Source organism: Typopeltis vanoorti, chromosome 2 (assembly GCF_054136105.1).
Source record: "Typopeltis vanoorti isolate ZY-2024b chromosome 2, IOZ_Tvanoo_1.0, whole genome shotgun sequence".
Classification (NCBI taxonomy): Eukaryota; Metazoa; Arthropoda; class Arachnida; order Uropygi; family Thelyphonidae; genus Typopeltis; species Typopeltis vanoorti.
Window position 1 is genome coordinate 123,500,490 of NC_143550.1, and position 26,255 is coordinate 123,526,744.

The 26,255-nt window shown below is 36.3% G+C and overlaps 1 protein-coding gene across 1 annotated transcript in view; it reads right to left on the reverse strand.

The window, feature by feature from the left end:
- Nucleotides 1–16,240: 16,240 nt before the first annotated feature.
- Nucleotides 16,241–26,255, reverse strand: part of sha (shavenoid) — a 41,745-nt gene continuing 31,730 nt past the window's right edge. The window contains exons 6-7 of the mRNA XM_090402319.1: nt 20,692–20,775; nt 16,241–18,367 (exon numbers count right to left, since the gene is read on the reverse strand). Coding sequence (XP_090258445.1) covers nt 16,241–18,367; nt 20,692–20,775 — 2,211 coding nt within the window. The remainder of the gene's footprint in view (nt 18,368–20,691; nt 20,776–26,255) is intronic.

Sequence of the window (26,255 nt, forward strand, 5' to 3'; positions counted from 1 at the left end):
GTTAATTCATTGGTTAGTTGAGGCCAAAGGTTATTGGCACTAGTGAGACATAGCCGACAGAAGATGATATAGTTAGTGGGATAGAATGTGACTGGTATAGGTTCAGGGAGGGTAGAGAGAAAATAATAGGGGAAGAGTTTTATTGATGATAGCCAATGAACTGCAACTAAAGAGAGTAGACGTTCAACTGCGGGCCAGTGAAAATATCACATTAGGCTATCTGGTGGCCAGCAAAACAAAATAGTTGGATGCTGCACGGGAAGAAGGAAATGTAATTTATGCAGCTGCTAAGGAATACTTACCTGAGGCAGCATGTGATGGAATGTACTAGGGGTGTGAGAGTGCTAAATCTAGGATTTGCATCAGAGAACTTGTTTATATCCAACATGACCACATTGCCACCAGTTGGTGAAAGTTATCGTATGGTCTTGACCTGGGAAATGGCTAAATATGTGGAAATATCAGTTAAAGGGGGGGGGGGGCATATGTAGAATTACAAGGCTGGTAATTATGACAAGCTTATGAGATTGCTTGAATCAGTGCCATGGCATGTGAAACTGCAAGGAGTGGATGTTGATAGTGCATGGGAAGTGATAAAGAAGTGTTTGAGGGAAGTAATGGCAGACTGCACACCTAGAGTCAGTAGAATAAATCAAGTGGGAGTTTAATGGATGAATACTATCATTAAGCTGGAGTTAGAAGAAAAAAATATGGAGGGAATTCAATGAAAAAGGTGACCAGCAGGCACATGAGCAGTACAAAGCACAAGCCAGTAAGGTAACCAGCGTGGTAAGAAAGGCAAAAGCAGAATATGAAAGGAAATTGGCAATGCAGGCTAAAGAGAATCCCAAACAGTTCTTTTGATATGCTGTGAGTAAAAGAAAGAATGTTTATGGCAGAATGATTTTAATGAATGCCGATGATAGGGAGGTAAGTGAATCAGACGAAATAATAGACTTACTAAGTGAACACTTTGCAATAGTACATTCAGGTAGAGATATTGCAGTAGCAAGAGAGGCAAAGGCTTGTATGGGAACTGAGGTAAATGGAGGTGCATAGCATATTACACAACCTTAATGTGAATACAGCTATGAGATAAGATGGTATACCAGCTCACGTTTTATAATGAAGTGCTAGGGAATTTGCAGTACCTTTGACGACATTGTTTAACCAAAGTCTTGGCCCTGGATAGGCTTCAAGATAGCAAACCAATCAGCATATTAGGAGTTGTCAAGGTACTAAAGAAGTTGAGCAAGAGAAAAATATAGGAATGGATAGAAATGGGATACTATATGAGAGGCAACATGGCTTTGTGAAGGGTAGGTCATGCCTCAGTAACTTGCTCACGTTTCAAGATACAGTCACAGTTGAGTTGGACAAAGGTAATGGGTTTACAGTGCTAATGCTAGATTTTGCAAGGGATTTTGACATGATATCGCACGAATCAATAAATTGCAGATAATGAGGATGGAAATAAAGTTGGTGAAGTTGATAAGCAGGCTTTTGATGGAAAGATTATTATTATTATTATTATTATTTCGGGCGACTCCAGGGAGTCCTTAGACTCATCGAGGGAGGCCCTAAACATCATGTCCACACAACTATACGAAATTCTCACAGTGTCTATCATACCTTGCCTTGTACTCGCTCACCGTCATAGCACCCACAACAGACTCTGGCAGCTTATTCCACTCATTTACCACTCTAAAAGTAAAGAAACCAGCTCTAACACCCCTGCTAACCACACTCTTGCCCAGCTTCCATAGGTGTTCCCTAGTTCTCCCACCACCAGTCCTGATCTCAAAAATATCCTCTGAATTAATCCTATAGATTCCCTTTAGCAATTTGAATGTCTCAATCATATCTCCCCTTTTCCGCATATCAACTAGTTTCTGCAACCCACAAATCTTCAACCTGTTCTCATATGGTTCATTCCATAGACCTGCTATCATCTTAGTCACTCGCCTCTGGATCCTCTCCACCTCCTCCCCATCAAGAAGGAACCGAGGTGACCAAATCTGGGCACAATAATCGAGATGAGGTCTTATCAAGGCTCGGTACAGAGGAACAATAACTTGCTTGTCTCTGCTCGTCAAGGTAATTTTCAACAACCAAGTGAGTAGATGAGCTGATTTAGCTACTTTTGTAAATGTGCCCCCTAAACTTCATCTCCCTAACCACCAACACTCCCAAGTCCCTGGCCTCATCAATCTCCTGGAGTACAGTTCCACCAATGTGGTATACTGCTGCTAATCTTTTCACCCCAAAATGCATAACCTTACATTTTGTCACATTAAATTGACATCTATTCTCCTTAGCCCAGAACTCCAATCTATCCAAGTCATCCTGCAAGATTTTCACATCATCTGCATTCACTGTTGTCCTACCCAACTTCGCATCATCCTCAAACAAATGAACTGTTCCTCTCAGATCCTTTCCTATATCATTAATGAACAAATTAAACAGCAGTGGTCCAAGAACAGATCCTTGTGGCACACCAATAGTCATAGGCCGTCTTGTGGACTCTACTCCTGAATAAACCACTCTCTGATATCTCTCTGTCAACCACCCTCATATCAATCTTACCGACCCGATATCCATCCCCATATGCTGCAATTTACTGATTAGCATTCCATGTGGTATCCTGTCAAAGGCCTTAGCAAGGTCCAGTAGAATCACTGTAAACCCATTACCCTTATCCAGTTCAGCCGTCACTGTGTTATAATACGTGAGCAAGTTACTGAGGCATGACCTACCCTTCACAAAACCATGCTGTCCCCATTACATTATCCCATTTTCATCTGTCCAATCTTGTATTTTCCTCTTGACTATTTTCTCCAAGACCTTGATAATGATTCCTGTTATGCTGGTTGGCCGGTAATTTTCAACAGCAGCCTTGGAACCACCTTTATGCAGTGGAACTATTTTCCCCTCTTTCCACCCCCTTGGGACTGACCCAGACCCGAGGCTCAAATTAAACAAAATGGTCAAGGGCACTGACAATTCCTTAGCCGCTTTACGCAAGACCCGTGCCGATATACCATCCAATCCCACAGATGTATTCACATTAAGGTTCTGTAATAGACTATTCACCTCCACTTCATTCATCAGAATTCTCGTATAAACTAATGTTTCCTTCATTTTTTCAATGTCACCACTTGGATGATATACTTTTGCAAAGTGCGCGCTCAGTAACTCCACTATATCGACTGATTCAGTGACCTCCTTACCATCGTCATTCCTTAAAATCATTTTGCCGTGTACAGTTTTTTTTTTTTTGCTTGCTATTGAAAGAACTGTTTGGGATTCTCTTTAGCTTGCATAGCTAGTTTTCTTTCGCTTTTTTTACCACACTCGTTACCCTTCTGGCCTGCACTTTATACCGTTCGTATGCCTGCAGGTAACCCCTTTCTTTAAATTCCCTCAACAGTTGTTCCTTTTTTTGCAGCTCAAGCTTAATTGTGTTATTCATCCATTTACCCCCTACTTTTTTAAATAACGAAACCTGTGATGTTCATAATTAGAAGAAACACACGTATAAACCACAGTGAAAATTATTTAATTGTAAATATTTCATCCTAAGTATCTTAGGACATCATCAGTACAGTATTTAAACAAAAATTAGGAATAATATACAGTTAGGGCGCATGATTACAATAGAATCTCATGAAAACGTGCATAACGTGCTAAAGTAGTACAAAAAAAAAAAAAGAACGTTAATTATTTAACACAGTTTTGTGTGATAATTTCCCATACTTTAGGAATAGTAAGAATGTCGTTGCGGTTTAGGTTTAGTCTGTGTAGTAGGGCTTCAGAACTTTCTTTGTATAAACGTTCATGTTTAAATATAGATCTATGTAAAAGTTTAGCCTTTTCCCAATGGATCCTATGGTTTGGATTTTCAATTCCGTGTTGAGAGAGGCCAGATTTCTGCGGTTTAAGAAGACGAATGTGGTCTTGATGTTCCGAGATGCGTTTCTGAACAGACCTACCTGTCTGTCCAAAGTAAGATAATTTGCATGAGCATGGAATCTCATAAACACCAGGTAACATCAAGGGTGAGAATTTGTCCTTAGGAGAAGGTAATAAGTTGTAAATTTGGTTGATCGGTTTGTAAGTAGTGGCAAAATTGTATTTCTTCATAATTTTAGAAAGACGTTCTGAGATGCCTTTAACGTAAGGTATGGGAATCCTATGCACTTCTTCCTGTCTGGTTTGATGTATGCAGAAGTGCCTGATGATTTTTTTAGTTGTTTTGGGATTATATCCATTTAGGATGGCTGTATTTTTGATAACTTCTAATTCCTGGAAATTTTAATTCCTACATTCACAATTCTTCTGCTCATCATCCATCTCAGAAATCTGGCATTGTTAAATTACTAGTTTCCAGAGCACACAAATTCTGCTCCTCTGAAGAATCTTTAAACCAGGAATTAGAAGTTATCAAAAATACAGCCATCCTAAATGGATATAATCCCAAAACAACTCAAAAAATCATCAGTCACTTCTGCATACATTAAACCAGACAGGAAGAAGTGCATAGGATTCCCATACCTTACGTTAAAGGCATCTCAGAACGTCTTTCTAAAATTATGAAGAAATACAATTTTGCCACTACTTACAAACCGATCAACCAAATTTACAACTTATTACCTTCTCCTAAGGACAAATTCTCACCCTTGATGTTACCTGGTGTTTATGAGATTCCATGCTCATGAAAAGTATCTTACTTTGGACAGACAGGTAGGTCTGTTCAGAAATGCATCTCGGAACATCAAGACCACATTCGTCTTCTTAAACCGCAGAAATCTGGCCTCTCTCAACACGGAATTGAAAATCCAAACCATAGGATCCATTGGGAAAAGGCTAAACTTTTACATAGATCTTTATTTAAACATGTACGTTTATACAAAGAAAGTTCTGAAGCCCTACTACACAGACCAAACCTAAACCGCAACGACGTTCTTACTATTCCTAAAGTATGGAAAATTATCATACAAAACTGTGTTAAATAATTACGTTTTTTTTTTTTTTTTTTTTTTTTTGTACTACTTTAGCACTTTTATGCACGTTTTCATGAGATTCTATTGTAATCATGCGCCCTAACTGTATATTATTCCTAATTTTTGTTTAAATACTGTATTGATGATGTCCTAAGATACTTAGGATGAAATATTTACAATTAAATAATTTTCACTGTGGTTTATACGTGTGTTTCTTCTAATTACTCCCTACTTGTTTTACTGTTCGGACCCTAGGTATACAGAGTAGATATCAGAGTAGTTTACTCTATTCTTGAATAGAGTAGAGTTTTGACCAGTGGTGTGCCACAGGCTCTGTTCTTGGGCCGCTGGTATTTCATTTGTACATTAACGATATAGAAAATAATCTGAGAAGAACTATTCAATTGTTTGCCGATGATGGCAAATTAAATAGAGCAATAGTTATTACAGATAACGTTAAACTTTTCAGGATGATTTGGAGAGACTGGCAGTGTGAGCAAAGAAGAATGAATGACAGTTTAATGTGGCAAAGTGTAAGGTTATGCATTTTGAAATGAAGAGATTACCAGCTGTATACGACATTGATGAAACTGGAGTACAGTTCCATCAAAGGAATTGAAAATTGATGAAGCCAAGGATTTGGGGGATATTAGTGCCTATGGAATTAAAGTTTAGAGGGCATATTGCAAAAGTAATTAAGGCAGCTCATTTACTGAAGGATATCATGAAAAGCAGAGACAAGCATTGGTAAGACATCATCTTGACTACTGCACGCAGATCTAGTCACCAGAGTTTCTTGAGGAAGAGGTTAGAGGATCCGATCGCGAGTGACCAAGAGGCTGGTATCAGGACTATGGAATGAACTTTACGAGGAGAGGTGGAAGATTTATGAGTTACAGAAATTGGTTGACAGACAGAAAAGGAGTGATGTGTTTGAGACCTACAAATTACTGAAGGGTTTTACAAGATTAATACAGAGGGAAAATTTTCTAAACAAGACGTGGTGGGAGAACTAGGGACCATATTTGGAAAGTGAGCAAAAATATAGTTAGCAGGGGTTTTGGGACTAAATTTGTTTCTTGGAGAGTGGTGAATGAGTGGAACAGGTTGCCGGAGTCTGTGGTTGGTGCCATGACTGTAAATGAGTTCGAAGCAAAGTGTGATAGATGCTGTGCAAATGTTGGATAGTTCTTGACATAATGTTTAGGGCGTTCCTCCTTGGAGTAGCCCGTAATAATAATTATAATGATAATAATATAGTCACTGTGTCATCAGAAGTGTATGCAATTTTTATCACGTTTATATATAGATAGATTATTTATATTATATTTATTTACATTTACCTGAACCCCGGCTCTAGAGACCAAACATGAAACTATTTTAGGCCTCCAATAAACTGGGCAGTGGTCTCACACTGGGCATTGAAATTCATCTCCCACCAAAAGACAATCACAAACATCCATGCCCACGGCGGGATTCGAATCCGCGACCTGTTGGTTGGAGAGCAGGTATGCTAACCACTCAGCCAACAAGGCTGGTGTATAGTATATGTAGGTGTGTGATTAACGCTGCGGAAATATAAGTGTTTTTAAAAAAATAGGTAATAATATTAAATTAATTCACTTTACTTTGTTGTCTTATATGGTGTGCGATATACTAAGTTAAATACATTTATGTAAAACTTGTATATATTGCTTTGAAAGAAGTCAACAGACACCCACATGGGCAAGGTGCATTGTACCATGTAACAAGTTACGTGGTTATAGCCAGTATAAATTGTAGGAATATGATGCTTCCAAGTCTGCAGCTATGCCCGGGCCTAATGTTTGAACCAAATTGATGAAGTTTGAAAGAGGTATTGTGATAGGATGTCATATTGTAGGCCAGTACGTTTGCCAAATTGTTGACAAATTGAATCATCCCAGGTCAACAATCAGTGATACCAATATGAACTTAATGAAGACATTCAGAACTGAGACTCACAACATTGACTTCCATGGTAGGACCGCAATATGCAAACCCCACGTTATCCGAACCAAGCGTCGTCTTAACTGGTGCAAAGAACGTGTACAGTGAGACGTGGAAGCTTGGAAAGCTGTGTTATGGAGCGACGAATCACGCTACGTCTACCAAACCGATGGATGAGGGTGGGTGTGTCGGATGTCTGTTGAAAGTCTCTTACCTGATTCCGTAATCCCAACTATGAAATTCGGAGGTGAAAGTATGCTCCTGTTTTTCCTGGTTTGGCCACGGTCCTCTGTTTGTGTTGCCACGAACACTGAAGTCGGAGAGGTATCTGAATATTCTGGACAATGCAGTGTCTTTTTACTTTATGGCATTTCTGCGTAACTGACCATTGTCTCTTTCAGCAAGTGATAATTTATCTCTTTCACAATGTCATATGGCTGCTGCTGTAACTGTATCATTTGTAGATATGAATGCCACCACAATTAGCTGACCTCCACAGAGCTCTGATCTCAACCCTATTGGACATCTATGGGATGAACTGGAGCGCAGGGTAGGGTCAAAGGGCATCCGCTCCACAATCGTCCAGGTCCTCATTACATACCTACAGGAGGAATAGTCCAAAATTACCATTGACTGCTGTCATACGCTTGTGGAAAGTATGCCCTGCAGAATTGTTGCGGTCATCTCAGCAAAAGGATGTTCTACATCTTATTAACTTGGGCACCATGGCTGTATGTTCATCACACTATGGTGTCCATTGACTTATCTTCAAGCAGTATATTTGTTTAAAGTAGATAATGTCGGTATGCCGTCAATGCGCGGGACAACAATGGGGCCAAGACGTCCTTGTGTGTGAATTGAATTCGTGTGATTTTGTTCATAGCAGTGTGTGTGTGGGGGGGGGGGTGATATGTATACGTCAAGAAAGTTGAAGGATTTATGGAAGGAAAGTGAAACTGGTTAGCAAGTATGTTGAAGGTCAGGAGAACTAAGAGGACCCAATAACGATATACTGTACTTATGTATATTCCTTCACAGGACATATCTCGAAATTGAAAGATTACAAACACGTCAAGAGATTAAATAGCCGAGAAGAGAAAAAAATGCAAGAAATCCCAGGGAAGAAACAAGATTGTACGAATAAACGTTAGAAATAGAGTAAGAAGAAAATGCTGTACGGTGATTCTATGGTCAGAGGAGTACTTAATGAAAGTTTTGGTAAAATCTTTTTTTACTTGGTGCGAAAATGAATAATATTACTGATACTGTCAGGATGGAAAAAGATAAAGTGAATGAATTAATTCTTTTAGCTGGCAGTAGCGATCTGAAACGCGTGAAGAGTTGTATGAGGGAGGATGGTGAGTTATTGGAAGACGCGAAAGTAAAGAGGGTCTTCAATGCAAGTCTTCAACCCTCTCAATATAACAGAATCACCCCGAGGAGGGGGACGTTAATAGCGGACGTTGTTTTAGAGATACATGTGCCATTAACAGATAACATAAGAAAAAGATGAATAATATTTATTCATCTTTTTCTTGTGCAGATTAATGAGAATAGGTTGTGGACCTATGTTTGAATTTGGACAGAAGAATTTATATAATGCTGACGGACTGCATTGAAATGTATCCATTGTTCGGTCTATAGACAGCGCTGTGTTCACTGAGAATCCAAAAGTGCAAAGTAAGGAAAACCAAAGCAGTTAGGGTAGATGTGGATGAGTGTGTGTGTGTGTGTGTGTGTGTGTGGTGTCAAGGCACCCATGATGCAAGTGAGCACAAGAATGATTAAAACATTTGGGAAGCCAATCTCTCAAGCAACAATATCGAATGTCGTAATCAGTTCAAGATGTAAAAGTGGAGGGGAGGGGAGTTGCCACAGTTTCTATATACTAATGCCAAGAGCATCAGGAACAAGAGGGAGGAGTGTTTGGTTAGTGAAACCTTGCCAAAAGTTATAGGCATTAATAAGAGTTGGCTAATACTAGATGATGAAGTTACAGAGATAGTATATGAAGTGTTTAGTATTTTCGGGGAGGATAGAGAAGATAGGATGTGGAAGAAATACTGATGACAGCAGATGAGTGCGATTAAGACTAATAGCTAAATTATACAGTTAGTTGCTGCCATAGGTTAGGACAGGGGTGGATATCATTTTCAACCGTGCCAAAATCGTGATCCTTGATGCAAAATTTTCTCATGTGCCAATCGAAATTTTGGGGAACATATTATTATTTGGTGTCTTTTAAGTATTGGGAGAACCTTTTGAAATAATCAAAAATCACACTAGAGCGGTAAAGTCAAAGAATATTGTAAGAGTGATTATTGTAAGTCATGTAAGATTGAATGAATTTAAAAATTAGTGACGGAATTTTTACTTCTACCCTGTTGATATTATGGATATTTCTATTTGCCTTTAAGTGTAATTCTAGCTGCCACATACAACTACACAATTTAAAGACGCAATTTTTAACATCAGTAAAAAAGTAAACGATAATTCTGATTTTTATTTATTTATTTATTTTTATTTTTTTTATAAAGATCATACGTTTTTTCAAGTTTTTCAAATATCAAGTTATTACAGTGCACAATCTCATAGTCGCTTTACTTGATTAAAGCACAATAAAAGAAGATAAAATTAAAGATATTCTTTTATGAATTTTTTATATGCTCAAAAATCAACATTTTATTATATGCCTAAATTAAATTACCTTTATAATTCACACTTACAGCAAAAAAATCGAGCAAAACAAAACACAGTCCACAACATTAATACATTTGCCGCTGCTTATTTCTGCCTACTGGCGAATGCGCGGAGCGAATATCATATGTTTAGATGACACGTGTCTTGACAAAGTTGCAGATGGTGACTTTTCGTATGCTAAAAATATTAAAGATCATAAACTTGAGATAATTAATAAGCTTTTAAATAATGAAAAGTTTTTATATCGGTAATGGAAAAGTTTTGACGACTAAACACAGTTGTCATCATCTGGTATTTCATTATCTCCATATCTCCCACAAGCCATGTGGGAGATCTAGAGGTAAGGCTGCAAGCTGGAGAGATATCTTGACGTATAGGAAGGTACATGTTATTTCTGATTTTCTTTATTTCTTTGATGGTAGATTCATTTTTTCTAGTGCATGGAGGAGTGATGTGAATAAGAAGCGATAACCATGGGAGAGGAGTAGATCTGAAGGTACCAGAGATCGTTCTCATTATTATGTTAAACTATGTGCCCACGAGAGTCATTTGGTTACTTTGGCTCCGAAATGGCGAAAAATATTCCGCAACATGGAAAACCAGAGCCAGGACTGCAATTCTAAGAGGCGAGACATTACAGCCCCAACTTCAGCTTGTTTATGAAGTTGTTCATAGCAGATATCTTTCACTTAGTTTCCACTAGACTACGGTCAAGTGCGACACTCGGATAGCAAGGGTTACTTTCATGGATTAGGATCCTGTTGCAGAAGTTTATTTTTAATTTTCTGTGAGCCTCGTGGTATTTAATGTAATTTAGATGGAAAGGAGAAACAACAGTTTTACTTGGGTTTGGAGATAGTCCTCAGCTTTCAAAATAATTTTGTGGTGAACTCAGGTCTCTTTGCTTAGGCTTTCCTCAAGGCCGTATAAGGTACAATGAATGCAAGTCCAGTAATTATTATGGGAAACTTTAACTATGGAGACAGGTTCGTAGGAGGAAAGACTGCATGGCAAGCAAGTAATGGAATTTATACACCTGTTGAGAGATAATTAGTTGAAGAAACATGTGATGGAGGATACATGGGATAATAGAATGTTGGATTTGGTCATAGAATAAGATCTATCCATAACCCAGTTGGCTACATTGCCTACAATATGGAAGAGTTTGTGAGATTGCAAAATGTGTATCAGTAATATTATTAATTGCAATCCCTCAATTGCATTTTCAGTCAAGAAGGGCTATATTTGGAACCACAAACAGGTGATTATGACAAACTTAGGAGATAGCTAAAAATAGGAGGAACCAATATCAGATTGTATACCCAAGGTCCAGAGGATTAACCAGGTAAGAGTTAGATGAGTAGTATCATTAAGCAGGAACTACAAAAATGTTACTAGCAAGCTCACGAACAGTACAAAGGTTCAGGCAAAAGAGGGGAGCATCATGGTAAGGACGCCACAATTAGATTGTGAGAAGAAATTAGCTGAGAAAGAGTTCGTTATTTGACAAATGGGAGGAAGAATGAGTATGGAAGGATAACGCTAAATGCTGATTGTAGTGAGTGACAGAAGCACGCAAAATAGTTGGGTTACCGAGTTACCACTTTGCAAGAGTATAATCATCCAAGTCAGTTACTGACTTGGATGATATACCTGTTTCTGGGAGACAAACCATGCCAAAAATCAAACAACTGGGAACCGGCGACATAGAAAAGCTGCACAAGTCAGTGACTAGAATTAAACTGTTTTTTTTTTAGGCAGTCTAGCGATATGGATGCAAGCGCCGTTTTCACAGGGCTACATAGACTTCTCCCTTCAAACTAAATCTTTTTTCTTTTTTAAAAAAACATTTTATTAACATAATTAATCGAGTGACTGTAGCACAAGTAAGAAAATTAAAACAAAACGAAAGTACTTTATTGATAACATTTAGAAATCGCGAACGTTTCAATTTTCGTTCCCTTTTCTGCTGATTCAACGCGTATATTATTAATATTTTTAGTTTGTTTAGAAATGCTGCACAATGTGAGGCATTTAGACAGTCATTCTCTTATCCATACTAGTGTATCCATACGACAATTTACTTCTGTCGCCAAATATGAAAATCAGTGCAGTAATTTGGTAAGGTATTCTGTTCGTCATGGTGAGTGGTCACCACCATTTCTGGAAAACTATTCCATTCATTGGCTACTCGCCATTAGCATAAAATAGTATCCACATTCTTTGCTAATCACACTTTGACGCAACTTCCAGGTATGCACTTTTTTTCCCTCCTCCTATGTTTTCTCTCCTGTAAATTGAAGAAAAATAAAACTCTTTTCGCTTGGCAGAAAGAGAATAGAAGGAAAGAAAGGATACCATATTTTCCTTTCTTGCCGTTTCTTCTGTTCCTTCTACTGCATGCTACATCTGCTGCCTTCTACTACTATTTGCTTTTACTGCCTTTTACCACATTTTGAACCTCACATTCTATTAATTATTTTATGTTATTAGCTGGACAGTGCCTTCTCAAGAAGTAGGTAGCTATACAATCTCGGGACGCGATACGAAATAAGTAAACAAATAATTACTTATTTTAGCTGTAGCTGTGTTGTATCCAACAATCAATTTAAAGCTGCTTTCAACACAAACGTATCGAAATTTTTGAAAGAATAATATGCTGGTAATGCCATTCTGTAGTTATCAGGCTGATTTCTCGATAATCCTGCAAATGTTAAATGCTGGTATCTCCAACACGAAATTCAATAGTCATCAGGCTGAAATTATTTTGTTTACCTTCTCCTAATCCAAACGTTTGCGTCGACTCGCAGCAACATTTTTGGTCATAATTGTAGATCTCCTGCAGAAAGACTATTACAGATTCAGTTGTAGTAACAAACTAAGGAAACTCTTTCTAGGCTTCTTTTCGGCTGGTTTCCGAGTTAGTAGATATCAGGAACAGGCAAGTAGGTTTTTCACTTGTTATTTTCAGATTTTAATTCTGCATCATCTAAAAAAATGACCTTAGAATTCACAATATTCTGGACAACAGTGCCATTGTGTTTAGGATCACGAGAAGAAGCACTTGTCTCCCATATGCTCACTCGATGCCTGGAAAATCATTAATAGCCATATGATGAGGTATTTGGATGGTCTAAGGGTTGAAATCGCTGCCAGCCAATTTCCAAATAGTTAAATTGTAGAAATAAAAGACCATATAATTCCACGATTATGTTATATTCTATTAGTCTTGAAAGATAGTCTTGGACTAGCTATCTTTCATTGGCTACCGGTGGTGATTGAGTTCCACCCTCCCCTCACTTTCCAAACGATACTGCTAAAGCAACCTCCTGTACTTCCTATAAGGCAGTGTTTCTCAACTTTTTTTCAGGTATTCCCCATTTTTTAATATTAGTTTTTATGGCGCTCCCCCCCCCCCCATTGCAATTCTTGTGTTGAGACACTGAAAAAACCCATAAAAGTTAGCAAAAAAAAAACAAACTAGGAATCAATTAAAATGTTTAAATATTCATACAAATTTAAATACGTCATCAAATCTTTCGAAAATTATATAGATCTGGAATCACTGCACAGATCGTCGAATTGTATTGGCTTTGCGGAAACATTCGCGATTTCATCACGGGATCTCGAATGTTCTGGAAATGTTTCTGCGAGTATGAAGAAGGCTTGAAATGGCAAGACGGCAGTGACCAACAGTGAGAAGTCGATGGTCAGCATTATTTTACTCCAATTAGCAACGACTGCGATAAAAACAATCTTTTCTAGTGTAGAAAAGTGGATAAATTTTTAATTGGATATAAGCGGGTATCTGACGACTGTGGAGCGTCGACGTCAACAAATTCGGGTTCACAGAATATTACTCCGAAAGTAAAATCAAAAAAGTATGCAGCAGAATGTTTAGATTTCGGTTTTACAAAAACTGAAGTAAATGACGAAGAAAGACTACTGTGTGTTATTTGTTCGAAAATTTTGGCGGCTATCAGCCGCCAAATAAACTTAAGACGTTTGGAAACACTTCATAAGGAGTATGTTAACAAACCTCGAGAGGTCTTTGCTACCAAACTGAAATGTTTTGAAAAGCAAAAATCTAGCATTAAGAAAGCTTTATCTTTAAATGAGAAAGCTTTACTAGCTTCTTACAAAGTTGCATATGAAATAGCTAGGTGCATAAAGCCACACACTATCGGAGAAGACCTAATTCTGCTAGCTGCGATTGATATTGTGGAAAATATGCTTGGTTAAAGTTTTACTAAACAACTACAGTGCATACCTCTATCAAATGATACTGTTGCGCTTATTGGTGATATATGTGAAGATATACAGAAATAACTTTTGTCGAATCCTTGTGACCAATTATTTTCAATTGAGCTTGACGAGGCAACATATAGCAACAAGGATTGTCATTTAATTGCTTATGTTCGATTTTGTGATGGATTATCGGCAGTTCAAGAGTTATTATTTTGTAAATAAATAGAAAGAAGAACCACAGCACCTGAATTCTTCAAAATATTGAACGATTTTATATGCAAGGTAGCATACAGTGGAAAATTGTGTGGGAATTTGCACTGATGGTGCTCGAGTTATGTCTGGAAGGTTCAAAAGTTTACAAGCCCTTGTGAGGGAAAAATCCCCACAATGTATTTAGACACAATGTGTGATTCATAGAGAAGCGCTTGCTGCAAAGGAAATGAGTCCTGGTCTAAACACTGTGTTAACAACAGTTTATAACCGAAGTGAATTATATACAAATGAGACCCTTAAAATCAAGACTGTTTTCTGAACTTAGCAAAGACATGGATGGAGCGGAACATTCAGCGTGTTTACGAATTAAGAGACGAAATAGCAATCTTCTTGGAAGAGGAAAATCATGAAGAGGAAGAGAAGTTTAGAGATCACTTATTTGTGATGAAATTGGGCTACTTGGTGAACATATTGGAGAAACTAAATATATTAAACCTGCAACGCCATGGAAAAAATACGCATATCTTAGAGATGAGTGAGAAAGTGAATGCTTTTTGTAAAAAAACTTGAGTAATGGAACAAAAAAATAAAGCAACAAAAATGAGAAATGTTTGCAAATATGGATGAATTTATCAAAACCTACAAGGCAGAAAAGCAACACATGAAAGTTTTATTTGTAACTATTGAAAATAATGTTGACAAAGCATTTTAGAAACTATTTTATAACCGAACAATAACATAATGGCAATGTATACGAGTGGGTTAGAAACCCCATTTCAAATTACCTCTTGAAGATTTCTCAATTGAAGAAGGGGAACAATTTTTAGAATTCACGTCAAGCGGCGAAATCAAAATACAATTTGCATCTAAATCGCTGTTTGAATTTTTGGGCCGGTGTTGATGATGAATTTTCTAAACTAAAGTCAAGAACTTTTGCCATTTCCAACAGTTTATCTTTGTGAAATGGGGTTTTCTGCAGTGGCTGCCTTAAAAACAAAATATAGATCTCAGTTAAATATAAAAAGAGAACTAAGAGTGTCAATTTCCAATGTATCACCATCATATGCAGTTTCATTTTGTTTCAGATTTTCCTTTGATTTCCACTTTCTTCACGTCCCCCTTTAGATATTTCGCGCCCCCAGAAGGGGAGCGCTCCATAGGTTGAGAATCACTGCTATAAGGGAATAAAAGGCATTAGCGGATTTATATTATATTATATTAATGCACGAATAATAATTGGTGGCGTTACTGTTCATTGTGATATAGCATGTTGAGACGCTAATTTCATCGTTTATCTTATTCAATGTTCTACTTGAGTTTTTATAAATAATCAGATAATCAGTAACATTTTTCATGTTTCTTTCTTCTTTTTTTTTAATTGCTTTCTTCAAAAGTAGTAAATATCATGAATACGATACAAGTATAAGATACGCATCTTACGCTTGTAGATCATCAAACGTTAAGGGTGACCATTCTGTATTTACATTTTCTTCATGAGCAATAATTATCATTTGTTAATTGTAAATATAATATGTCTTGTATTTCTCTGTAAAACTGATGTTCCAATTTTTCTTGAGGTATCAGAGTACAGTGAAGTACACTAAAAACATTAATTTACATATATATATATATATATATATATATATATATATATATATATATATATATATATATATATATATATATATATATATATATATATATATATATATATATATATATATATATATATATATATATATATATATATATATATATATATATATATATATATATATATATATATATATATATATATATATATATATAAGGGTTATATATTATATATGAGGATCTGAAATCCTAGACATGAAAATCAACGAAAAATTATATTCCGTTCAGAGTTTTCAGGTTTCAATTTAAACTCCAGATATAAACAATAACGCAATTATTCCTAATTATTCATCTAATAAGAATAACTAGTCTAGCCTGCCGATGGCAGGCTGGACTAGTAATTATTATTGTGCATTTCATGTATTAATGACTGTATTAAAAATGTAATATAACATATTAACGGTACAGTTAGTACTTTGTTCTTTATTATGCATGTTAGTACTCATGAAAATTTATTACATACTAGTAAAAACTACTCCATCTAATCCACCATTACTAGCAATGGAATTTTCATTAACTTTGAGTATTGCGGAAGTTTCCTGAGGCTTATTGCATAACAGTTCTGGTTGCTTTTGTGAAATATTTGGTGATTTTTGGGTGAATGTCAGACTCACGTCGGCACAATGAGTTCCGTTCGTCAATCCATTTTGGCGCGCACAGAAATCTTTATTTTCTGAATTATTTTCATACTCGTCAGATTCCTTACCGTTTTTTACCACGTCACCATTTTCAATAAATTTATACCTTTTGCAGACATGCTGCCAATCCGCTGCTTTCAAATTTTCCGTGAGGTCCAGGTTTTTCCTTGCCCGGATACTCCAGCTGTCATTGATCGCCAAGGTACCATCTGCAACTGGATTTATCTTTCGGTCTTTCTGCAAGCAATTTTTAAATGTTTCTTCTTTGGGATGATTTGGAATACTTTTAGCACCAAGTGTGACTTCCGACTCGTTAACCGAAACGGTGTCTGTTGTTCCTGAGGAATTGCGAGCCTGCACATCATCTTCACTGCTTTCGGTTGCTTCTTGTGGACTATCTGTCTCAAGCGATTCCGATTCAGTGATTTCTTCTTCGCTTTCTGATTGTCCATTGTTAATGAACTCCGATATTTGTTCAAGTGTCAGCGTACCTGCATATTGTTCGAGGACACTTAATAATTCTGGGCTTAGAAAACGCAACGAATTACAGTTGTTGAAACTGCCGCAGTTCAACACCAACTTTTCTTGTGATTCTGATTCGTTGTCATTTTCATTATGACTAGCAGAATCCTCATCTTGATAACTTTCGTTGTTCAGTTCTCTGAGGTTGATGCCATGGCCATATTTGGTATCTGTATTGGAGAAATTCTGACTCATTGGAAGAACTAAGTCCCTGAAGTAAGCAAGAAGACAGAATGCTTTTAAACCACATTTACAAGTTAAGACATTTTTAACAGTAAATAGCGTTTTTCCACTATCGTCGTTGTAATTATTCGATTTTAATTTATTTTCTAATGTTTGGTCTCCAGAGGTTAATCTTGACATGAGGTCATTAGTAATCCAACTGGAACTATGGTAGTTATCATAGCGACTTGTATACCCAGGAGTGACGTCCATTGTTAATTGAACTAGATCATCATTATCATCTTGAAGTCTGTTTATTAGTTGTCTTCTGGATATCTTAGGAGCTATAGTAAACTCTACTTCTGATATATCAGCATCTTTTTTGACCGTATCATTTCGTTCTTCTGATTCAGACATCTTTTCGTTGAAGACTGAATCAAACTCTTCTCTCTCTTCATCTTCTTTAGCTTCTAATACTGGAAGGTGGTCACTGCACGGTAAAAGTTTAGAAATATGTTGCTGTTGAAGTTTCTCGTAAAGATCAAGACGAAACACATCGAACTTCGACAAATTATCCCTCGGTTCAACATTGGGTACATTATTACTTTTTGGCCATTCTGAAGGTGTGTTTTCAGCTGCATCAATAGCTAAAAGTTTTTGCGAGTTTTTTTGATAAATCGATTCAGCTCGTCGAGAAAATTTTCTTGCTTTTCTTCTACCTCGAAATCTCCTTGGTGGAGGTTGTGGAGGATCTACAAATGGTTCTACCATCATCGTTTCAGAAAAAGGGCTCATGGATGGATGGATTGCTTCTGCTGGTTGATTATCAACATTCTCTGACACGGAGATAATGTGCCAAAGAATTTCTTCCATATCTTTAATATTTCCAACTAGATTACTTTTATCCGATTTTTTGTGGTTAAAGAAAGCTTCCTCGGGAATAGTCGCCAGAGTTGGATGATACCGATAACTGCGAACTCGTCTTCTGGCACACGCGACAGATTCTCGAAGTCTCAGTAAAAATTCAATTGCAGCAGGAGGAGGTTCTAGGAGCATATCCGGTTGAAAATATTCTGGACCAAGATTAAATTTTAACCTTCCACGACTAGGATATACAGGGATGCTGCCTTCACCTTCATATATGGATTTTTGAAATCGTTGATTACCCTGTTGAGTAATACTGTATTGCACAAAATCTTCCTCTTGTTGATGGTGATTCCTAAATTTGAAGAGATTAGCTGCATTTCCTTCCATAAGCATCTGAAAAACAGAAATCTGCCATTAGATATTTGCCATTATCAATAATCAACTTCGGCTATATGCTAAATTTGAGAAAATTGTGAGAAAAACTTACAGGTGCAAGAAGAGGAATTAAATGGAATCCTCTGTCACAGTTACAAGATCAAAATTATGCTGTGATATAGTTTTGATATAATGCAAAGACTGACAAAAGCTAATAATGCTTTGAGAAAATTAAATAATTTATGGAAATCTTGACATAATCATAATAAAGCAAAAATAAAGATCTCCAGTAGTAATGTTAAGGCCGTATTATTATATGGATCAGAAACCTGGAAACTGACCCAAAAACAGATGCTAAATTAAAAAGTTTTCAAACAAAATGTCTGCGTAAATTATTAAACATATTTTGGCCCCAACCTATGACAACGATGACTTATATAAGCTAACTGTGCAGTATCCCCATATATCTAATTTCCCCGATGGAATAAAAAAAAAACGTAGATGATGGAAACGGTTTGGACACATACTGAGAATGGACAGCAGAAAGATTCCTTCAGTGGCTTTGACATGGATCTCGGAAGGAAAAGGAAAAAGCCTAAATTAACTTGACAGAGAATGACAGAAAAAAGAAAGAAGAAATGCTGGTTGGAAAAGCTGGAGAGAAGCCGAACTAGTGGTTCAGACAGCGGTATCCGGGAAGACACCGGATCTTGGCCTTTTGTGCCATGAGAAGGCACGAAGAGGATAAGCAAGTAAGTAAATAAGTAAGTAGTGGAGGCAATGTGATAAATTTTCCTTATCTGGTATTTCTCCGTATCTCCGTTCGGTTCTACGATACCCCTTGGAGAGAAAATTCTCTCTATGTTGCCACTTCAGTTCCTTTTAAAGTAATAGAGAAAACTATTTACAATCACCTTCTATTAACATGGAAGTCTCTCAATTAAATATCGTCCATTTGGACAAATACTATAAGAAAGTTTGGGGAATATCAAGTGATTGCGCTTGATAATTTAAAGAATTTAATCATAAGCTTTCATTGTATTGTCTGTCATCTGACTAATGCAACTGAGTTCAACTTTCAGTCTAGAAGAACGTTATATGCGATGGAGGAAGGATCTTTATTTGCAACCTTTGCAGCAAATGGTAGGATTCCACAGAGCTCCGTTTTTCACCTACTGCTTTCCTTCGATATGTATTAATAACCATCTCCAGTGGCTTGCAAATCCAGTCCATACTTTTGTTGGTGGTGAGAACATTATGCCTCTCTTTCTCATTTCATTTCACAATACCTTGCAACTAGGTATTGACAAACCAACAACAAAAAAAACTTCAAGAACCTCAATTTCAAGAATTGGTAATTCCGATCTTCAAACCATTCTTCAGTAGGGCTCTGATAAACTTACTAAATTGCAATGCTAGAAAACTTCATTCCTCTCTTATTTCCCATAAAAACAGATCTCTTCTCAGAATTCAGATCTCTGGACAAGATGAGATTTCTCTCCTTGGAATAACGATGATCCGGTCTCACCTTCTCAGTACCCAGCAAATTAGGTTTCTTTTTCGCTCAAGACGTTACTTTATCTCTGAACAGCTACTAAACCTATACAAACAAACCCGTCCATTCAATAAATACTATTTTCACTTTTGGGGTGGTACCTATGAGAGCTTCCTAAAAACTTGACTCAGCACAGAGCAAGGAAGTTAGGTTGTGCAACGATCTCCTCTTTCACCATTTTATTCCGCTCATTTTCGCACTGATGTTTAAGTTTCTGCTGCTTACATTTTCCACAAATATTTCCATGGTAACTGTTCATCAGAATTAGCAAGTAAATGGAACCTCTAAATCCGTTAAAACTATGCAGAACGTTCGCCTTCACACTTCAACTCCGAACCTACAGAAAAAAATTCTTCCTTTTGGCCCATTTTTTTAATATTCTAGTTTGGAATAATTTTCTTTCTTAGATATTTCCTAAGAAATGTAATCCAAATCTTCAGGTCCGTTGTTAAGTTTCTTATTTTCCTCGACCTTTTGTCCATTCACGATACTGCTGTATAGATTGAATAATCACTCGCGTACGGTATGACCTTGGAAATTGAAGCAATTTTTATAAGTTTCCTTATAAAAATTCAGTTAATTAATAAGCCAAATTATTAATTTGGCTTATTAATAATTAATTTGTATAATTCGTGTTCTGTTTCTGCAGTATTCGTATGAAAATAGTTCTAATCACGGTACTGATTCACGTATCTCACGAGAACATTTCATTGAAATTTAAATATGCAAATGATCAAGAAGCAAAATCATTTGATATTTTAAAATATATTCTAAAATCCACTTTTACCTTTTGTCTATTTGTGTCTTCTGATGTCCCATCGCAACTTAGCCTTCCATTTTCTTTTTCGTTTGTAAGATTATTCACATCCCTCTGGAAGAGTAAAATTAAATAATATTTGGGTACTACTAGCATGCCGCAATGAATTATAACACACAATACACAAGTAGCGAAAGAAAGAAAAGAAGAGAAGAGAAGAGAAGAGAAGAGAAGAGAAGAGAAGAGAAGAGAAGAGAAGAGAAGAGAAGAGAAGAGAAGAGAAGAGAAGAGAAGAGGAGAAGACAAAGCAATATTCAATTGAAATTCAATAAAATACTCATTATTGTTAGTTCTGCTTCATGCACATAAATAAAGTTTTTCGATTAGACATTAGCTCGTAAGAAAGAAAAAAAAAACACATTACGGGTTCATTTTGGTAGCAAGAAGAAATTCTGAGTAATATCTTTTACTTTTTTTCATTCCTGATATGTGGTGAGATTAGTACACTATCATCGTCTGTACTAAGTTCATTATAGACACTGTTCTCAAAAGTAAGTTGGGCAATTATATGAGATCTCTGAGAGCCAATTTGTGAAGGATTTAGACATTAAATCCTCACTAGAATCATGATTAATCATGATTATGTGTCAGAGTATACGCCGTAAGAACAGGGCCGGCAGAAGCGGGCATTCAGAGTAGGCGGTGCATGCGGGCACCGCTACGAAGGGGGCGCCGCTGCCGCCGCCGGAGCACGGTTCATAAGTTCATTTTTAAGAAACAAAATTTTTATCATAAAAACAAAAATTTTTTACAATGATCCATATTAAAATAAATAAGGCCGGATACACCGAATAAAAATTTTAAAAAATTGTATATTGCCGCCTCTTTGATCAGCCGGCTATTTACAATTTTGCAGTGAGAGCTTACAATTTTGCAGTGAGAGCAGGCTAAATGCTTGCCTGCAGAATGTTGTGTCTACTGCAGTCTATCTAAAGTGAAACGGTGAACGGTTTTTATGCGCAGAAACGAATTTTCGTACAAAACATTTGTTGCTAGTTAACCAGTCATGTGGTACGCATCTCAGTAGGCTACTGACAGTAGCGCAGTGCGGACTATTATTTAGTTTCTGTGTCGTGTTGTGTAATAATTTCTTGTGGGTATAAAATAGAAATGGAATCAAAAATTTTAAAAAAGTTAAATCGTAACAAAATCGTAAGCGTCATGCTGCGAAAGAAGCAGATATTAAGAAACAAACTGGGGTTCAATAAATCTGTTAAAATATTAAAATATTCTGATGCAGATTGTAACCAACTCGATACATCAGAAATCAGAGTTGAAGAACCGTGCACATCATTCAGTTTGCATAAAATACTATTGCAACTATTGAACAAGATAACAAGACGCACGCATAATTTAAGTGAAAAACAGAAGATTTAGTTGTAGTTGATCACGAAACTAACACATTGTTAGTCTCTGTAAATTTAGAAGATCCAGGTGAATGGAGAAATATTGATGAAAAATTACGAGTTGTTTTAATTGAAATGGGGCCTGTTCAAAAGAAAAATAATATATCCCAGAAATACATATGGTCGTAAATTTGGCGACACGTATTATAATAGAAAAATGGGAAACGAGGAGCTCGTGTCAAGAACACGGCTCATTTATCAGAAACTTTAAATTCTGTTTTTTGCTTTTGTTGTAAACTTTTTGAACCTATTGAATCAAGTAGTCTTGTAGAAGGTTATAACGATTGGAGAAATGTAAGTACGACTTTGCATAGACACGAGACTAGTTTAACTCACATGAAAAATTTCTTAAAATGGAAGGAACTTGATAAACATTTAAAAAACAAAACTACTATTGATTGCCAGACTCAAAGCATGTATGAAATGGAAAAGAAACATTGGACGAGTGTTTTAGAAGGCTTGATTGAAATTATAAAATTCCTTGGTAGCCAAAATTTAGCTTTTCGCGGATCATCTGATAAATTATATAAAAGGAATAACGGCAATTTTTTAAAATTACTCGAACTGTTTGCGAAGTTTGATTCCGTTATGGAAAATCATGTTGAAAGGGCCCTACAACGAAACAGTAGAGTACACTATTTGAGTAAAGACAGTCAAAATGAAATATTGGAAACTTTAAGTAACCCAATCAGGGATACAATTTTATTATCAATTCGAAAATCTAAATATTATTCCATAATTTTAGACTGCACACCTGATACAAGTAAAACAGAACAAATGACTATTATTATTCGCTTTGTTTCCTGTGACAATGGAATTGTCAAGAGCAGGGAAAACGTTTTAGGTTTTGCAGATATATCAGATTCCACGGGACGTGGTTTAAGTGCAACAATAATGGAACAACTGGAAAAATGGAACATTCTCATTGAAGACATGAGAGGTCAAGGGTATGACAAAGGGGCAAATATGAAAGAGAAAAAATATGGGCTCCAAAATTTGCTTTTGAACAAACATCCTCGAGCTTTTTACGTGCCATGTGCTGCTTATACTCTAAATTTAATCATTAACGATGCAACCAAAGTGAATGGAGATACAATTAGTTTCTTTGCAATTATTCAAGAAATATACAATTTCTTTTTATTCTCTCACAAACGTGGGCAATCCTTTTAAAGTTCGTAAAAAATTTAGCATTGAAACAGCCATCAGAAACGCGATGGGAAAGTAAAATTAATGCAATCCGCCCTCAACGATATCAGTTAGGAGAAATTTACGATGCACTCTTTGAAATTTTAAATAATGAAAATTTTCATAAAGAAACTCAGCATGAAGCACAAACATTATGTGCTAAAATAAAGGAGTAAAAATTTATTTCCTCTCTTATAACTTGGCATGATTTACTTAACAGAATAAACCCTGTGAGTAAAATGCTTCAAGACAAAAATATGAACATTACACTAGCTTTAGAATCTATCGAAAACTTAAAAATATTCTTACAAGCGTATCGATCAGATACAAAATTTAAAGAAGTTCTAAAAACGGCAAAAGAACTGAGTGAAGAGGTGAATGGAGAACAAGAATTTAAAACTGATACGGAAGTTCGACGACGAAAGAAGACACGACAATTTGACTACGAGTATCATGACGAAACACCACAATCGCCAGAAGATAAATTTAGAGTGAATGTGTTTTATACACTTCTAGACGTTGCAATGTGTTCGTTATAGAACGTTTTGAACAACTAAAAACATATTCTGATAATTTCAATTTCTTGTATAGATTACTACAAATTAATAACGAAGATTTACGAAAAAATTGTGACGATTTAGAGATTCTCTTGAAGGACGGCGACAAACAAAGACGTAAATGCAATAGATCTATATGACGAGTTATGTGCTTTCCGGGATATTTTTCGGAAGGATAATTTAAATATTCAAAACCCTTTCGATATTCTTAATTTTATTGTGTCCAATAATTCATCTTTCCATAACTTTTCAATTGCTTTAAGAATACTATTAACCTTACCTGTTAGTGTAGCGAGCGGTGAACGTTCCTTTTCCAAATTGAAATTGATTAAAACCTACTTAAGAACAAGTATGCCAAAAAAAGCTTGTTAGTTTGTATTGAAAATGATGTATGTGCGGAATTAGACGTTAAGACCATTATTTCTAATTTTGTGAATATGAAATCAAAAACCCTAAAAATTTAATTTAAAAAATTTCAAGTATATTTATACAATTTAATATATTTTCTGTTATTCTGTAAATGTGTTATTTTTTGAATACTTATATTAAATGTTCTAATTATTTCTGAATTCTTTTCTTATTTTCTCATCTATCTTGAGTTTCTTTTATTTTCCTAAAAGATAGTTCCACTTATAAAAATTATTAAAAACTTTTTACAAGTTACTAAGAATTTAGTAACTTGTAAAATGCAAGAACTTTTTAAACTTTAGTTCAAATAAATTTTAACTTTAATTAAAATTCATTTTAATTTTGTTAGCGATTCGGATCGGTGAGAATTCTATAATCCCTCTATCATTATATTCAACGATTAAAGTGAAGTGCCTATATCAAAATTTGCTTTAACTTTTGAGAATTTTTTGAATATTCGGATTTTTAACGATTATCCTGCCTAGTCAACACCCCCTTGTTCGTTACATTTAGCGAACCAACGTGTGGCTGTTCTATCAAAATTTATTTAAGAAATTTCAAATGATTTAAATTTTTATTATCGTAAAAGAACCAGTCCGCGCAATTAGCCTAGTGGCTTGCGCTTCGCAACCATGCCTGGGAAAGGAGTGTCCCAGGTTCGATTCCCGTCGAAGACGTGAGGAATTTCGAGGATCTTCCTCAGGCATAGCCAAGTTAGCCGGTCTTGGGCCGCCGGCAGTAGGGTTTTTCCACCAGTTTATCTGGCGTTTTTCATCCTGCAAGCAGGCAAACCGGCCCAGTGACATACGCCTCTGCGGTCAAAAATATATCCCCCCTCCCCAGCGGCAGACCAGGCGACCCGTCGGTTGGGAGTGGTACTAACATGAAGTCGCATCTAAGTAACACGCGGCATGAAGCGGAAATAACGCGTAGTGAAAGAAGATTATCGTAAAAGAACCACACATGCCCGGATCGTTACAGGGGCGCTTAGATAGAAATTGCATGCGGGCTACAAAGACCCTAGCGCCGGCTCTGCGTAAGAGCATATGGATCTATATGCATCTCGTGGATAACTACGATCAATGTTTCTGGGCGGAAGATATCCCAAATGAAACGGTAACTATTTACCATTGCAAAACGTCATGTCATTTTGATATTCTTTACGAAGTCCAGTCCGAAACTAAAACTATCCAATGGACTATAATAAATATTTGATAAGTAGGCACTTACCAAAATTCACGCACAAACTTACCGGTTATATTCCATCACTGATGATTTAATTGCTACAATAATGTTCAGTTTGGTAAAGAATTCCAAAGGAAGTTCTGTGCATTTACCCGTATACAATGTGTATGTCGTGTGTGAATTCATCCTAAGCGCAACTTCTCCTACACTAAATTTTGGTTCTAAGGATGCCGGTGTACTGTTTGAGCTAAATGTAAGTCCGAAACTCGCCAAGTTCTAAATTCTAGGAAATTCTCGTGCTCAGAATTCTGGGAAGTCCGATGACGTGGAAATCTCCCTCTATTTACCCATTATTTTGTACTTCATTTTTGTTTGTACTCGTTAAATAAATGCTGCATATATGTAAATATGATGCACATTGATATACGAAAGGGAAGAATGCATTATACATTTATTTATTATTATTATTATGGCAATCACAAGGTCGAAAACCTACAGTGCTTTATATATCAGCTCTGTGAGGGGTTGCGTGTTAGTAATCCGGTAACCTTTTGATCCACCTCAGGTATCAAATAAGAGAGTGATGAGATCACACCGGATTCAGCTTCCACCTAAAAACATCCACAAACCACCGTGTTACAACTGAAAAGAGAAGACAGAGAGAGGTTGATATTTTATACAATGTCAGAGATACAAACATAAGTGATTGTATTCCGAATACGTTTCAAAAACTAATTTTCCAGTTTCAAAATGATAAAAAGAAGATAAACCGTAAAGATAGCACAGAGCGTAT